Source organism: Aptenodytes forsteri, unplaced genomic scaffold (genome assembly GCF_000699145.1).
Source record: "Aptenodytes forsteri isolate BGI_AS27 unplaced genomic scaffold, ASM69914v1 Scaffold161, whole genome shotgun sequence".
In the NCBI taxonomy this organism is placed as follows: Eukaryota; Metazoa; Chordata; class Aves; order Sphenisciformes; family Spheniscidae; genus Aptenodytes; species Aptenodytes forsteri.
In genome coordinates, this window is record NW_008795023.1 from 409,094 (window position 1) to 426,934 (window position 17,841).

Sequence of the window (17,841 nt, forward strand, 5' to 3'; positions counted from 1 at the left end):
GTCCAGAGAAGGGCAACAAAGCTGGTGAGGGGTCTGGAGAACAAGTCTTATGAGGAGCGGCTGAGGGAACTGGGGTGGTTTAGCCTGGAGAAAAGGAGGTTCAGGGGAGACCACATCGCTCTCTACAACTCCCTGAAAGGAGGTTGTAGCAAGCTGGGTGTTGGTCTCTTCTCCCAAGTAACAAGCGATAGGACAAGAGGAAATGGCCTCAAGTTGCGCCAGGGGAGGTTTAGATTGGACGTGAGGAAAAATGTCTTTACTGAAAGAGTGGTGAAACATTGGAACAGGCTGCCCAGGGAAGTGGTTGAGTCCCCATCCCTGGAAGTATTTAGAAGACGTGTAGATACGACGCTTAGGGACATGGTTTAGTGGGCATGGTGGTGTTGGGTCGACAGTTGGACTCGATGACCTTAGAGGTCTTTTCCAACCTTAATGATTCTATGATTCTGTGATTCTAAGTTAATGTTACTAACTCCATGCTACTCAACATTACAGCACAGGCGGCCAAGGATACAACTTGATGTTCTGGCCAAAGGCCAGGAACATATGCAAAGAATGACCCCTTCAAAATTAGCTGAAATTAGAAGAGATTTACAGATTGAGACCCTTGAAAATGTTAAGTATTCACAGACAGTCAAAATTTTAGTTTCCTTAGTCATTCTACCTTTAGAAGGTAATCCACCGATTTGTCTTTTTTACCTTTCAAGAACATTGTGGAAGACTATTTTAACTTCCTCTGCCACAATGTATTCTATGTGAGGTTTATAATTACTAGGCTATCATAAAATACTCCCAGAGGCAAATTAATGTCTCCATGTTTTAAGAAACCCTAAACCATATTAACCTAAATCTGATTCTCCCAATAAATGCCAAAATAAATACTCTAGTTGCCTACATAAATATTTTTTTCAAAACATGATTGTACATGTTTTAGCAAATCTGTATGGGGCTTTAAGAAAAACTGGAGTCATCTTAAACCTGAAAGTTAACTGAACAAACTGAGAATGATTCACAAACTGAGAATGATTCTACTAAGCCAACTTCAATACTTATAGATAGTAAAGCAGTTATTTAGTAATATAAATCCTCACCTGCCCCCCAAAAGAAACTGATTTAGAATAGATCTTCCTAGTAAACTCCACATTTTTCACAATATGTCAGAAATAAGACATAAAATCAGTTTACTTTAAACAAATACTCAAGCTTTCCAGGTGATCAGAGACTACTTGTTAAGTACAAACAATATGATTTCCAAGCTTTGTTTATAAATATTACACAATTCATCACAGCTAAATACCCTTTTTCCATCCCCCCCCCCTAAATATTCTGGCAGATTATTTTTGTCACTGTGAATCCCTTCTGGACCATGTGATGAAAGGGCAATAGAGGATCAAGAAGGAGCTGTATTTATACCAACCCATACTTGGTGGGCTTTCCTTGGCTCAAAATGTAACTCAAACTGTGATGTCAAAGACAGCACTAAAAAACAGTCAACATGGTTCAAATATATTATTATCAGTAGTCATTGGAGGATGAGCTTAATAACTTGCTTATTATTGTTCAACTAATCTAAACTTCTCATAAAGCTTTTATAATCATAATGCTAGGTACTCTCTATGCACATAAAGAATGTAGTAAGTGTATTCAATGCTAAGTAAATATATCTTATACTGTACTACTTTCTATGTTCACTAGTTTTGAAATAAAAATTGTAGAACAGAAAGCAAGAAACTATAAACATTTCTGTTGAAAAAGAAACATTGCTGATTAACATTTTTAAAAAATATTAAAAGAAACTGTAAGTACAAAGACAAGAATATCTGAAGCCAAATTTAAATGTGGAAAAATGGAGGAGAAGGACTAGGAAAAAACATTATCAAGTCAGAAGTCTCAAAAGCTGACTATGTAGGACACTGCTTTAAGAGACCTTCTACCAGCAATAGACATAATTCAGGAACACTACAGAACTTTTCTTATTAAAAGAACATCCGTAATTGATGGGAATTATTACTGAGAATTTACTTAGCCAACGAGCAAAACAGCTACTTAACAGAAGGACTCCATAGCAAGGTGAAAATTTAATGTGTGGCAGTACTACCACAACTATTATTCTGACTTCATAGCCATAGTTTTAGAGAGTCCTGAAGAAAAAAAATACTTTAGGGAAAAAAAAGCTCTGATTTTTATCTTGCTAAACTCAACATAGATAGTAGTAGGGTCTGCAACTCTCGGAATCAAAGCTTCATTCTGCATACAGAGGTGGTAAAAACTGCACAGATAAAAAGAACAACCTAAATCTTTCCAAATAGCTTAGAGTAGTGGCAGAAACATAAAAAATGAATGTGAAAATAATAAAAAGGCAGAAAGGAGAAGACAAAGCTGGCCCAACCTTAGCAAGGAAGTAAAATACTTATCAGCAAAAGGTAAGCTTTACTGATAGCTTTTTTGTTAATAAGAAAGCAATACATTAAAGAATCGTTAACTAGTTCTTCATCTATGCACGGCAGTTGACGATGCAGGATTCTAGCAAGTTTTTAAGGAGAACGTGTGATGGTTGATCCTTGAGAAGGACACCCTAGGAATCTGAGGTAACAAGTATAAAAGTACCTGTGGAAGATATCTGTTAATTTTGAGTTCAATCATTTGTTCAATTTGTTCAGAGCTTCACAAAGTTTTATGCATATTTTTCTAAATATTAAGTGCTAAGGACTCACCAAAGAGGAACACTTTACTTTCTGAAAGTAAATGGATACTATTTATCATTCTACATGATGTAGGAATGTTCTTGTATGACCTTAAGGTTGTAACATTTTCTATCATATAATTTTATGCATCTTTATTCTTACTTGGAAGAACATGTAGCTATGTAGTACTGCATATCAAGGGAAAAAAGCAAATTTTTCACATGTTCATAATGTTAACATTCATGAATGATAAATGAATAGCAAGAAACAGAGTATTATAATTCTTATTATTGCATTCTTAAATAACAGATAATTATGACATGTACACAACAAACCAAAGACGAAAAATACCCTATAAAATGAATTACCAAAATGTCGCCATGACATATCGGTTGTTACACGGTCTACATCTGAAGACATTTTGTAAAATCTACCTCAGACTAACTTTTTCAACTGAAATACTGAGACACAAAAATGCAGGTTATAAACTAGAAAGTGAAAGAAACTTCCAGAGGAAAGTTCCATAAATGGAAGACCATTTTTTATAGTCTAAGGAACGCCTCAATTTTTAAGGAATGTATAATATTTAATTTTTATTTTCATAACGATAGTTCTAAAATTTTTATACAGCCTTTTCAAACCAAAAATTGCATAATGAAAAAATGGTTGTTTTCATATCTAAACTGTGTGAAATTTGAACAATTTAAAAATACTACTATTATAATGATCAGTTATCTATCTAAAGTGATTAAGCAATATCTTTTCATTTCCTGTTTATTTTAGGGGTTTTTTTCCAAACTAGTATTTTTGACTCAGCAGGTTAAGCATGATTAGATTATTAAGGAAATATATTTTGTGCAATGTTTTTACACAATGCCCTTTAAATTATTTAAATATTTGTAATCTCATGTTAAAAATAATATGCTAGATTAGCATATTAGAATAAATCATACAGGACAGGAACTGCAATTCTCCTTTTAATAATTCTGATGTTTTCTTATACTTTTACCCATAAAAATAAATTGTTTGAAGAGTAGGTAAATTGTACTTTAATGCCACAAATACACGGCGGGAGTCGGAGTGGGATGTAACAATTTAATGACTTTTTAAATCGATGATTTAAATGTCACCTAGCATACTTCAAACTGACTTTTTCCTGTCCTTTAAGGAACAGAACTGGCCTTGCAGTTCAACATTATGTACGTTTCCACTATCTTATAAAGGAAAGCTGCATTTTCTGATTGCTAATCTATGTGTAAACTTGTACCTTACTATTTCATAATAATTATGCTTCAGACATTTTAAAAGTTATTTTTCTTCCTTGAAACAAGATGTTACAAAGGTAACTTTTCCATTACAGTGTACATTTTCTCTAACAGAAAATCAGAGATGACAATGAAACACTGTGATAATTAAACAAGAGTTGTAAAATGTGAAAGCACGCTGAGTTAAGAATCCTATTTAGCATCATATTTAAGCCAGTAATTAAAGCAAATATTGCTGATAGGATTACATGAAGAACTTACTAAATAAAAAGAAAAGCATTTCTCAATTACAATACAATTGGCTTACAGGAAGAGCAATTTTTAATTTTAGTACAGAGGAAAATGTTATTCATTTATTTAATATTTATCTTGATCTTTTACTAAGTAATCTGTTATGGGAGACAGATCTTCCCCAGTAAGAACACTAATATACAGTAGTCAGGGCCCAATCTTGTCAGCAATGTTGTGCTTAGAACGAATGTGGGTGGATCCCCTACGAAATTTATTAATAGAATTTTGCCTCTTCCTACTGTGAACAGATCTGCTATTAATTCAACAGAATTTTCCACCTGGGAAAACATCATTCCAGTAAAAGCCGGGAGGACTAGTCATTCAGCCAAAAGTGCCTGAAGGATTAGGATGCCTTCATGGCATCTCCTGCATCAGACAGGAAACATTTAAGAGACCCATCATGAGCTCTCCCAGGAGTTATTTTCTACTCAATGAAATTGCTTGGAATCCATCTAGCAAGCTGTAAAACATGAATATCTGACTGCAGGATTTGGATATAGATCTCTATTACTGTCATTAAATTCAAATGCAAACATAAAAACAGTATTTGAAAAACAAGTTTAAGTATCATACCTGGCTCTTATTGGGAAGTTCTGAGCTATGTCTTTCATTACCTTTAAGGCATCATAAACAGGGGTAGACATAATTCGAGCAGCTGCTTGAAAACTAAGATCTGGAAGGAAAAAAAAAAAAAAAAAATCACTGGGAATATCACTCTCAATCAATAAGGCCTACCAATCAGAAAACTGTTCCATATACGCACTCTCACTATTAACATTTTTTATGTTTCAATTATACATTGTAAAAGATTATGAAGTAACAATACATAAAGGTTGAAAAGATGGGCACTTAAAAGTTAGAAATACTAAATTCAGGCTTTCCTACAGAATTCTGCTTGGCTGTCTTGAGCATACACATTGTACATGTAATTTTTAAGTTTACAAAAACACACTGAAAAAAGAAGACAACTCATCACGTGGTATTATGCCAGCATCACAAGGGTACCATGCTCAAACCTAGACACACACCAACACGCAGACACCCATAACTGCAGTAAAGAATAAGATCTTTCCAGCTCCAGGACTTCACAAGATTTTCAGAGAACAGATATATTAAATGTAGAAGGCTGTATTGAGCATGTGAGGTGTACAATTTTCAAGAGTAGCAGCAATTTCACAGGTAGAAAAAATGGAGACTTATGAAAGAAAGGCCAATCTACTGTCAAATTTCAGTTCTCCTAAGTGTCGAGCACAATTTTTAAAGGGATCTCATTTTTCTCTCTATGCTTTTTCTCAGAATGAAGTAAATTTTCATATATCAGGACAGTTTATAATTCATTTGCCTATCCACTGGAAAAACAACAATGGAATTCAGTTAGCCTTCTCTGGTGCCTAACCTGGGTGTGACAAATCTTGGCACATGAGACTGGGGAAAAACCAATTTTGGTACCAATAGGGTAAGGCAATAATATACTAGGTGCTTCCATGTACTTTGGATACAATCTGCCTAACTACCTCAGGGCAATGATGCTTTTTCCTCATAATCTGCTAGTTAAAACATCTGAAGGCCTTGGGTTATTCAGTTTGAGGAAAGCTGATGCCACATATAGTAAAAAGTGCCAGGCAGAAAGTCATAGAGGATGCTGCCTAGTAGAAATTTGCACCATCTTTTTAAAGCAATTAGGAATAAAAAAAAGGCTGAAGAAAAGAGAATAGCACACACTCCTAGTTTAGCCTGATAAGGTACACCTTGGCTGGAAAAAAAGGTGAGTTTGAGAGTATACAAAAAGTATAGAGAGATCACCGTTTTCAAAAAGAACATTTCAGATCCCTTTCAACAGCCACACAAGCTGTGATCAGGTGAAGCAATACCCAATTGCTGCTGTTACTACAGATAATGATGCCTCACCTGCTGGGCACTTAGGACATATACTTAAAATCCTTCATAAATTGTTAATCATTTCCATTTTATGCTGAACAGCTAGAGTATGAATATTCAAATCCCACTGAGGCAAACTGACATGTCTTTTTACCTTCTTGGTTATCTCTGGTCAGGGACTGTCACTTACAGTGTTCCCCTTGCCGCACCCTAACACAGCTGAGAGCCCAGTGTAGGGCACCTTGGGGAAAAGATGATCCCGAGCTTAAAGCAAATCTCAAGTATGCTTTGAAAGCTAACGAAGCACTAGAGATCAAGAGGCTGTTCACACAGATGAAAGAATAAGTTATTAAAGGGAATACCACATTGGGACTCTGTACATCATTTTTCACTATGAATAGTAAATCTAATTACTTACCTAAAACACAAAGGCTCTTGAAAGACAGCTCTTGAATGGTGTTTAGGGTCATTTATAAATAGAAGCATGCCCTATAGCTGAAGGAGTTTTGGTTAAATTTAGTTAAATTTTTACTTGGAAGCTAATTAAAGGAAATCAGAGAGTAGCCAAGCCATTAACTCAGCCACTATAATTAGTCATTAAGAATGAACTAGAGAAAGCACCCAGTCGTGTCAGGAGTATCAAAACAACTGCACCATACAAAGAGGGGGCTGAAGACCCCTGTCTGAAAAGGCCCTGAATGTACTTATCACAAGCCAGTACCAGTCTTCCTGGCACTGAACAAACAGCATCCCAACGCTTAACTACTTTCAACGCTGCCATGGTTTAACCTCAGTCGGCAACTGAGCACCACACAGCCGCTCGCTCACTCCCCCCACCCCAGTGGGATGGGGGAGAGAATTGGAAGAGTAGAAGTGAGAAAACTTGTGGGTTGAGATAAAAACAGTTTAATAATTGAAATATAATAATAATAATTATAATAATTATAATGATAATATACAAAACAAGTGATGCACAATGCAATTGCTCACCACCCGCTGACCCATGCCCATCCAGTCCTCCAACAGTGGCCCCCCCGGCCAGCTTTCCCCAGTTTATGTACTGAGCATGACGTCACACGGTATGGAATGTCCCTTTGGCCAGTTTGGGTCAGCTGTCCTGGCTGTGCCCCCTCCCGGCTTCTTGTGCACCCCCAGCCTTCTCAGTCGGTAGAGCATGGGAAGCTGAGAAGTCCTTGACTAGTGTAAGCACTACCTAGCAACAGCTAAAACATCGGTGCGTTATCAACATTATTCTCATCCTAAATCCAAAACACAGCACTGTACCAGCTACTAGGAAGAAAATTAACTCTATCCCAGCCGAAACCAGGACAAACACTGTATGAACTGTTTGCTTGGGGAGCAGCACCAATTTCATTTTTTATTTATATAGCCATGACACCGCAGAAAAGACCACGACTAAATAGAGACCTTGTACTAGCTTTTGAAGGTAGACACTAAAGGGATCAAAGTTTCACAGCTGCTTCTGCTTGAACATCAACAGAATGGTATTCAATCATCTAAAAAAAGAAAATTTAAATAGACAAAAAGAGAATTTTCTTTTTATTTGCACAGTGGATTTCTTAGGAGAACTGAAATGCAACGTTTTTCGATTTTTTTTTTAATTTTGGACCAAGATAAATCCTGCAGCTGAAGGATTGGTAAAAGTTCATTGGTAAAAGAATGCAAGTGAACTACAAGTATCTCAAATAGCTAGTTTCAGACTGGATACTGCTAGCAAGCTCTGTAACAGTCAGGGTCCCAAAAAGAAACTGAAGTTCAGATGATTGCTCAGTCTCCTTCATTGCACTCGTATAAAAGTAAATCAGTTTTGATCAGGTTATCCTCTAAAACTGAAGAATGTAACAGGCAAAATTTAGTTGCCTAAACTTAAGTGTCATGACATTTTAGGGACCTATTTTAGAGTGATTTATAATTTCATTCAAGCTACAGAATGTCCTGCAGGTCATCAGCACAGAAGCCATTTAGAAATAACTGCTATATAGTTGTTCTCCTTTTCCACAGGAAAGCTTTTAAAAGCATGTTCTTGCATTTGATGTTATACTAAAAAATGTATCCATGTGAACTCCAGTGCACTGACAGAAGTTAGGATTTATAAATTAAAGAAAACAAACTGTCTTAACCTGTATTTCGTCCCGACTCAACAGTCATGTCAAAATGATATTTTTTGCCTGACCTCTCAAAAAAATACCGGAAACTAAATTTAACATCCGAGATAACACATCAGGCAGAAAACCGGGCAATATAACTTCTGTCATTAAAATCAGTAAAGCCAGTTATGATTCTCCATCTTATAAAATGACTTCCATGCTCCTTTAATTTCTAGCACATAATACTAGGACAAGATACCAACACATTCTTTTAAAATACTTGATATAATACTGCCCCTTTTTATGAAACCATATGTCTTTTTCTAAAAGAAGCTTTTACCATAATGTTGATACATCACCATAACAAAGGAAAATTAGAGAGAGTACTGTGTTAATTCAGAAAAATGCAACACATACCCTGTAGCTCCCAAACCTTCAGCGGTTCCATGTTGTTAGTAGTTTCAATTAGATGTTTTTTAAACTCTTTCAGATTATTTTTCAGATCAGGATGTATCTGTCTACAATAAAACATTTAAAAAAAAAAAGGCAAAATCAATTACATCCATCTACGTCTGCTTTTATCCACAATATTGCTCACAGTTAATACTGTATCTTTAGGATAACAAGCAAGAATTAAAATTTTAATTCATTCTTAAAACAAAAATGAGATTTGGGGTGAGAAGAGGGGATTTCTGAGGACTAAAAACCAGTTAATTACAAGAAGGAGTTCATTTGTTTTGTAGTGATCTGTCTCAAACCCTGTCACATAAATTTGTCACATAAATGAACTCAAAGATTAAATAGTATTAACACACAATACAGGTAACTGTATAGTTAGTTTACTATAGCATAATGTATACCTAACTGTATACTAACTGTACTATAGATTAACTGCAACTGTACAGTTTGTTGTGTTACCTACAAAAGATATAGGCAAGACAATGTTGGGAACTTCTTTTATAAATTAACATCACTGACAAAATCTAGCTACTGAGCACACAGATCACTAGCCAGACCTGAAGAAGAGCATGGTGCCCAAAAGCCTGGCTATTGTTTTTGGAAATTAACATCAGACAAAATCTAGCTACTGAGCACACAGATCACTAGCCAGACCTGAAGAAGAGCATGGTGCCCAAAAGCCTCTATTGTTTTTGGAAACATAATTGGGCAAAGAAGTTTTGAGGGCAAAGACACCAGCCTGCTACAAGACACCCTCGAACATCAAACAATCTCCATCAGATTTCTAAAGATTCTTCTACTTAGAAGTATTGAACAAGAAGCAAGAAGTAGCTAAAAAAGAGACACCTAAAGCATTAAGACTTTAAGTTCTGTAATATTTCATATTTTATTTTAGATATCAAGAAGTTTCACAAGGAATCCCTCCCTCCTCATTTTTTAGCTGTTGGATTATGTTAACCATTGTTCTTTATAGAAAAATAAAAATATCACTGACGAAGACTGTTGTTCTGGAATTAAAATATAGTCCATGTTCCTCAAAGAAAGCATACTCAACTGAAAAGGGAAGCAAAGACAGAAAATTCCTTTTTTCTTACTTGTAACATAGACCTAGAAATGACAAACATAATTTGTACTCGTAGAAATACCTCTATGAAGTAGCAAACTCTTAACTAGTTTTGAGCTCTTTAATTTTTACTGCCTTCTTTGCAAATTTACCTTGATGGTACATGTATTTTTTTTCGTGTTCAGACCTTCAATTCTTCTGTGAATGAAAGACAAGGGACAAATAAGACCTAGCCACAAGCCACAACCAAGATCTATTATTGATGCTTGGTCCCTCATTTCTCTTGTTCACTTATGCTATGGTCAATGTAGACACAAAATCGAACACACACAAAGCCAAGTGAAAAAAAGCTATCCTTCTCTGGATACATATCATGATGTAGGATTGAATTATGTTAATTTGCACAATCAAATAGTTATATTTCTAAGGCGTTATGTCTTCTGTTTACATTCATAACTATTTCACAGCTGAGAAAAGTATAACCTTTGACATGGCTATAACTGAGGGACAATTTACACATTACTGAAACATCTTTCATCTCCAGTATGAAAAGGAGAAGAAAAAAATATGAGTCTAGAAACAATGTCAAAGTCTAAGTAATTATCTGACAGCTTCACAAATTAGTCACAGTGCAACATCAAGAACTTCCGTATAGCTAAACCTAGCACAATCCAAGAAGAAAAAAAGCTCAGATAAAGATATGACATAAGCATTTGGTATTACCTGCTGTGGAAGGTGTCTTATTACATAAGTGAAACAACAAGGAAGCCTGTAGACCTGGGTGCACTTCTATCTCAATGTGTTTACTTTAAAAAAGGCAGAAAGGGGATGGGTTCTCGAGAATTTAGACAGCATTAGCAGCTCTGAACTCTGAAAGACTTACAGATTGGTGAGAATATCTACAAACAAGTTTACTTTTGCTTTAAATAATAAGAGAGAGAATGACACTATAGAAGACCCACACTCTTGAGTTTCTTGTTGAAGAAAAAAACAGGATTTACGATTCACTGCATGGATCTGTTACAGGAAAAGAGAAGCACTTTTGATGACTGCAACCATGAAATGAATCCATCAATGGAGGACTGGAAGGAGCCCTCGATAGGGTAGCATCCAATTTCATCTAACAGATCATAACTTGGAGATAAAAGAGTTCCTGCTGGAACAGAACACAAATTCACAAACTCCAAAATAAGACAACATCTATAATAAGCATATCTTCCAAGAAATATCACTCCTTAACTCTAAGAAATGAATGACTACCCATCTTAAAAACACCTTATGTAGCTACAACACATGGGTTTGGATTTGTTGTGCTACTACCTGCATTTTGAAAACCAACATTTTGATTCTAATTATCTGAAAACAGAAGTAGCAGCAACAATTTACTGTAGATACAAACATGAAAACACAGTGTTCTAAGGTTTTGTGACTGTTGCCCAGAGGGAATTTTTTTACTTTAAAAACAGTTTACTGTACACATTCTAAGAGAATCAGAAAACTAAAAGCAATACATTGAAATGAACAGAATAAACAACTGTTGCATCTTTACATTCACAAGACATACACCAAAAAATTAATCAGAATTTTCACCAGTTGCAAATAAAGTAATTTCCAACATAAATCTCGCTTCTTCTATAAAAAAAAAATTTTTTTTGGTTCAGGTTCCAGAAACAAATGCAGAAGTTTAATTATAACTTATATCAACTCACTTTAATTTGCCAAAGAGAAATCCTTGGACATCACTTTCCTCCTCCTCCTCCTCATCTTCCTCTTCTTTTGTCTCATTTGCTCCTGAACACATAGTACACGTAGACAAGATAAACCAAGAAAGTTACTCATGTTATGTTCTTATGAACTATAAAATGGTTAACAGAAACATACAATCAGAAAGTTGTCATTCCCAGATGTAATTTCAATTAGATTTATTCATATTTTGGCATCAGAATGAATCACTTTACAGAACTTAGCAACATTCAAATTAATTTTTAAATATAACTCATCCAATGGTTACATTTTTTATATAAATGAAATTGATATGGTTAAATAGTTCACTTCCCAAAATAGCCATTTCTCAGTTTGATTAAATGGTAAGGCATAACTCTTATCAGCCAACTACTACCAAATTTATGCTTGAAAAGCATGATGACTTTAAAGTGCTTGAATCTCCAGCTAGCATTTGATGTAAGTCAGAGATCAGTTTCTTTCCCTTAAAAAATTTAAACTATTTTTGACGTGATTCAAAGGCTATTAAACCTTAGTCTTACCAAAGAGAGTTACCTAACTTTCTTTATGTCTTGTAAATGTCCACGCAAAGTAATTCCTCTGTATCAGAATGCTATAGCTACCACTTTCTGTGGTAAATGTCTCATTTCAACACGTAGTACCATACACTGGTACCAAATTCTACGATACAACACATCTTTCCTACAGAAGAGTGTGAAAGTATTTCCACATAAATTCAGAAAAAAACCCCTCACCCCTGACACACTAATGTGTAGATACTGTAGTAATTAGCATATTAGAGATGCCAACAAACAAAGTAATTGAAGAACAAAGGAAAAACAATCTTATCCTTATTGAAAGGAAGTAGAATGGGTTATGTTTTGAAGAGCCACAGAAAACAACAATTAGAGTTTAGGTAATGAACTATATCCTAAGCACAGCTGTTTACAAATGCTTGCATATATTTTGATGTCTTAGTTCCCAATGCCTGAGACTTCCTTCCGTAAAAAGAAATTAAGTATAACCTTCAAAACATTACTGACTTTATAACTGAAGATTGTAACATATTCAATAGTATCTCCAACAAGATATCATAAATAAATAAAAAACCCCACATACCTTTAACCTGTGTGTCATCTACTGCTTTATATTCTGTGCTCTTTATTGCAAGTTCTACACCATATCCAGATAAATACATTTTTCTGGAACTTGTTTTCTGTTTGATGATATTATTTTAACAGAACAAAGAAATATAACTTAAAAAAACTGTATTTACAGGAGATTAACAATATCTAATACTGTAACTTTAAAATGTTGTGACAGTCATAACTTAAAATCATCTTTCAATTTATGAGTCAAAGTACAAAATGCTACACCAAACAAATTACAAGAGTCATGTAAGGCATACTGACAATCCATTGAGAAGGTGTGTAACAGAAAGTAAGGACTTCCTTTATCTCCTGCAGACCACAGAAAGTCTGTGTCAAAATTGTAGTCCTTTCACATAATATTAGAAGAAGGACTAGAACAGGCAGAGCTGGTAGCACCCTATACAATTATTGATGCCTTACAATTCGCATTTCAAACTGTATTCATTTCTTTGTAATTTTGCCAGACTTTCAGCATGTTAGGAGGAAATTCTCTATTTCTGCGTCAGACTGATTCTTTAAAAAAGTTTTGACAAAAGAGTTAATCACTTTCTGCAAGGAGGATTAAGAAAATGTATTAAAGTATCACTGCTAAAAATAGATTGCCACTTATTAAAAACAAACAAGTATTTTTAACTTTGGAGTGGAAGTTTGACATTCAATAGTGTAATTACTCAGAGCATACTTATTTCTGTAACTGTGCTCTAATTTGCTATATGAAAATCTCCTTTCCAAAATGCAATTTGCACATGCACAGCAGCAATTTCGTGAGAGCCTTTCAGCTTTAGCTTGCTCTTTTTAAGAATCATTCTCTATTGAGAATCCTCCAGCCCACAACTGAAAACCCAGCAGGGCTGGGGGTTTTCTCTGTTGGTCCTCTAAGCAAGTCTCAAGGCAGAGAGAGCACTGCGCTCTCTAAGCAGTCTCAGTGATACTGGCAAAAAAGATGACTGCAGAAAGACTGTACCTCTTCTGCTCTCAATGCTCCCTCTTCTGGCATTTAATGTAAAAAAGGAGGGAGAATCCGTCTCAGTGGGAACCAAAGAATAAAAATGGAGGTTGTGAGGAAGGAGGAAAAGGGAAGAGCAATCTGAAGAGAGAAAAAGTGCAGGAAGGAAGACAACACGCATTTGGGGGGACCGTGGTGCATAAGCCGGTCAGAGCAAGGAGACTGTAGGCATTTAATTGAAATAAAAGTGCATAAAAGAACATAAAATTCAGTAAAAACTATACCCCCCACAACTTAGAATTTAAGACTGGTTTCCTCAAGTTCTCTACTTTATTACTGTGAGCAAACAACTCTAAGTCATCTGCAAACTATGGATCTCATCTCCCCGAAATGCCTGGTTTACACAGCAACCTCTCATTCCATCAGATTATTCTTGCATTAGCCACACTATTTAAGAGCTGTACTTTGAATATAAATTACAAAAACCTTCCAATAACCAAAACTGGGGACAGTATAGTTCCATATACTGGTATTTGTCTTGTTTTGTTTCAGGGAGAAGAGTAAGTTAAGAAAAGCATTCAGAAACATTATGTTTAAAATACTGACACTATGAAACGCAAGCGTCGAAAAACTGGTCAATGATGTTGACTGTGATAGCCCATGCTGCCATACTACAATGAACATATGAGATTATACTGAGAATATATAAAATTGTAAGTATAATTTATTATTTTTCAACTTGATTTTCTATTCTACTTCCCATTTTTCTAATTCTTGTTACTAATATGTTCAGTCTGCTGGACCAAGATTCACCCAAGATCTTCGTATAATGTACAAAAACCAGTCGTATAACCAAAAAAAGAGATATTTCAGGATCAATCAGTGACGCAAACAGTACTTGCATGCAAGATTAGATAAGATTATCATGCTTTCCCAGCTTCAAAGTTTGTATTAGGTGAATCACTTCACCTAGAAAGTTTTAAAATTAGAATATATATAGCACATGATTTAGGCAAATGCAAAAATAAATGTAGAAAATATGTTTTGTCAAAAAGCAAGCAAAATCAAGTCAGAATACTAACAGTTTACTGAATCAATGTTAATTTGAATTGCATACCTGAACATAATGCCGGAGAACATAAATAATTTCCTCCTTTTGAGCCTTCTCAGATAAAATCTTGTGGAATTTGACAAAACCTTTCGTACCCATTTCTGCATAAAGAACAACCACTGGGCCATCCTCTTTGAGAGTTGGGAATTTATGATCTCCCTTAAAAAGATATGGCCTGGGTCTGGTTTTAAAAACAAATAATTGTGATATTATATATTCAGAATAGAAATTAAAACAGTGACAGTTTTTCTACTTCATAATTGAAAAAACTAGCAATGGCTTATATGCTAAAGATATACAAGCCACGTTAAAATCATCACAAATTAATCATGATTGCTTACAAACTCAGAACACAAAATTTTCAAATTAAAGTCTAAGAAACTGATAAATCAGCATCAACTATAAATGATTTTAATATATTTTATCAAATCACAACACAAAGAGCAAATGAAAAGCATAGCACTGAGATTTTGTACAACAATCAGTTACAGCTTGAAGCTTTAATTTAAATGATGCATTACATCTATTAGAGATGTACAGAGCAATCAGTGAGTAACAGAGTAGCGGAGGGATATTCAGTGAAGTTTGAGAAAGCTGCTAACACGCATGGAAACTAACTGGGGTTATACTTCTTAAACACCATCAAGCTCTGTTAATTTAGCTAATTTTGCAAATTTTGACTGCCTATGTACCCTCCTCATTGAAAGCCATGACTAGAAAAGTTACACTTTCTATACCTGCAATAATTTCTTAGATGACTGCAAACATCTTTTGAACAAAACTTGGGAAAGATGGAAAAGTAACAGAGGATATGACTGAGTAATATACTCAAGGTGATAATTATTGATGAGTACGCTTCTTTTTCAAAGTTGCCTTTGCGTAGTCACACTTGAAAGACCAGTAAACTCCCTCCAAACCTCTCCAAGACAAGTTCAGAAACTCTAATCCAACACACACTACAGAAATGTGTGTAGTAGCTGCTCATTGAAAAGTCATACTGGAAAGGTGTGAGCAGAACTCCACATTCCACAGTTTCTGTGATGCAAAGTTTAGGAATATCTTCAATATAAAATCACAAAATAATTTACACTGCAAAGGACCTTTGGAGGTCATCTGCTCCAATCCCTCACTCAAAGCAGAGCCAATTTCTATCAGGCTACTCAGGGCCTTAACATCAACATCCTGTGTAAGCTTGGTAGGTATGCAATCAAAGACCACATTCGTAAGGCAGAGACAAAAGGAGGGGCCTGGTTTGAGAATTAACTTGGGTGCATGCAGCCATGTGTCACAGAAATATCAGGCAAGCTTTCCCACTGTCATCACAGGACAAGGCAGACAAAGTAGGTGTCATCAGAGAGTCTGAAACAACTCCTGCATGAGTAAGATCTGTTCAAGAACAGATACAGATTTGCCCCAGTGAAAGCATACATCTGGGATGTGACTTGTGCAACTTCCTTCTCATATCCAGAGAGACAAGAACTGCCACAGTCATTTATAGAGAGTTGAAAACCTAAATCAAGGGAGCTTCTCTTTTCTTAACTAGTCACCTAGGTATAGCAGAAGAATGACTCCTGTTCTCAAAAGGTGGGTACCAAGTGCTGCCATAACTTTCTTGAACACTGACAGTCTCAAAGGAAGTATTTTATACTATAATGAACACGCTTCACTAAAAAATTAAGTGCTACAGTGAAATAACACTGCATAGGGCTACCATAATGACCTTGGATTAGAGAATTAAAGCGTTCAGCCCTTGTAAATCCAAGATAAGCCTCCATTCTCTGTTTCTCTTCAACACTGAATAGTAGTGAGAAGCAATTGATTCTCTTGCTCTTAGAGCTGAAAGCTAATTAATTTCCTGCCATAGGAGATTCTCATGAGAAGGCTGCCTGAAAGGGAAGGAACAGCAGTTGGGCAGACAAAAAAAAGATAAAAACCCCAAACAAACATGGATGTGGAGTTCAGCACTCGCTAATCAGTTACTAGGGTAGTACAGGCAACTATATCCTTGCCTAGATAGTTGCCAAGACAGGATGCAGAAGGAATGTGATGGACAGAAGACAGCAGACATACGTACTGACAAACCTTCTAAAGCACTGATTGTTTTGAGCAAAATGTGACTCCCATCAATGCTTCCGTTCTTGGCAGCAACAGCTCCAGAAATCTTAGTGTTGTGTTTTGGACGGTTAGCAAGATAAGCAATCCCAACCATTTAACCACTGAAGATCTTCCTTTGACACATCCAGAGCCCTTGAGCAGCCCATTGCACCTCCACACAAAATACTTTCAATTAGAGCCACGCAGTCCATTGCAACATGGCTGAAAGTGCAACAGACCAAATCACAGTAGCTGCTGCATAAAGGACTGGATGAAGCAAAACCTTTATCTTGACAGGCAGACTATTTGGGCTCTCCTGAGTCCAAAGTGCCTGAGACTTCCTGGATCTCAGATTGAGCTGATGGATCTGCACAAAATAATGCTGCAGCCTCTTCTTTCTCTTCCAGTGAGATTTGAAACTATCATCCCTAAAAATAGAACATTTCTAGTGTCCTCATTCAATATGGGAACTTTAGGACACAACTGAAAGCCTAACTTAAGTAGGCCTGGCTTAAATGAAGGCCAGGACAGACAGAAGACAGAAAAAGAAAATGAAACACAAAGGAAAATAGTTTGAAATAAAAAAGGAATCAATAAAACAAAAAGATCTCTTTTCATAAAACCAACAGAGAAAAAGAATGACTGGTATAGAGGAACCAACAGTGAGATGGCACACTGTCCCATGTATCATTTATTCACCATATAGAAAAGAAAGATCAGGAGCACAGCCCCATCTATTATCACCTAGGCTAAACATCTCCAGCACGAGCGAAAAGCATCTGCTACCCAGAGTACAACTAGAAGTAATAGTGGAAACAATTACCTGAAGGTGAACGTGTTTTTCTCAAAGTCTATCTCCAGGAATTCTAAATATTTTAGTGATGCAACTGCCTTTGGGGTGGGGAGACGGAGAGCAAATTTATCAAGATTTTGTCCCTGCAGCTCTGAAGGTTGTAATGTGACTGGTGCACACAAAACTACCCAAAACAGAAGAACAATTTAATAGAAAGAACTTCAGTTTTGTTGTGAGTTCTTAATGATTTCTAGAAGTCTAACTCTTTCAATTCTG

At 35.7% G+C, this 17,841-nt stretch overlaps 1 protein-coding gene across 1 annotated transcript in view; it reads right to left on the bottom strand.

The window, feature by feature from the left end:
- UGGT2 (UDP-glucose glycoprotein glucosyltransferase 2) overlaps nt 1-17,841 on the bottom strand; it is an 88,580-nt gene that overhangs the window by 68,036 nt on the left and 2,703 nt on the right. Inside the window, exons 3-7 of the mRNA XM_009275810.2 lie at nt 14,685-14,859; nt 12,590-12,686; nt 11,458-11,539; nt 8,644-8,744; nt 4,814-4,913 (exon numbers count right to left, since the gene is read on the bottom strand). Coding sequence (XP_009274085.1) covers nt 4,814-4,913; nt 8,644-8,744; nt 11,458-11,539; nt 12,590-12,686; nt 14,685-14,859 — 555 coding nt within the window. The remainder of the gene's footprint in view (nt 1-4,813; nt 4,914-8,643; nt 8,745-11,457; nt 11,540-12,589; nt 12,687-14,684; nt 14,860-17,841) is intronic.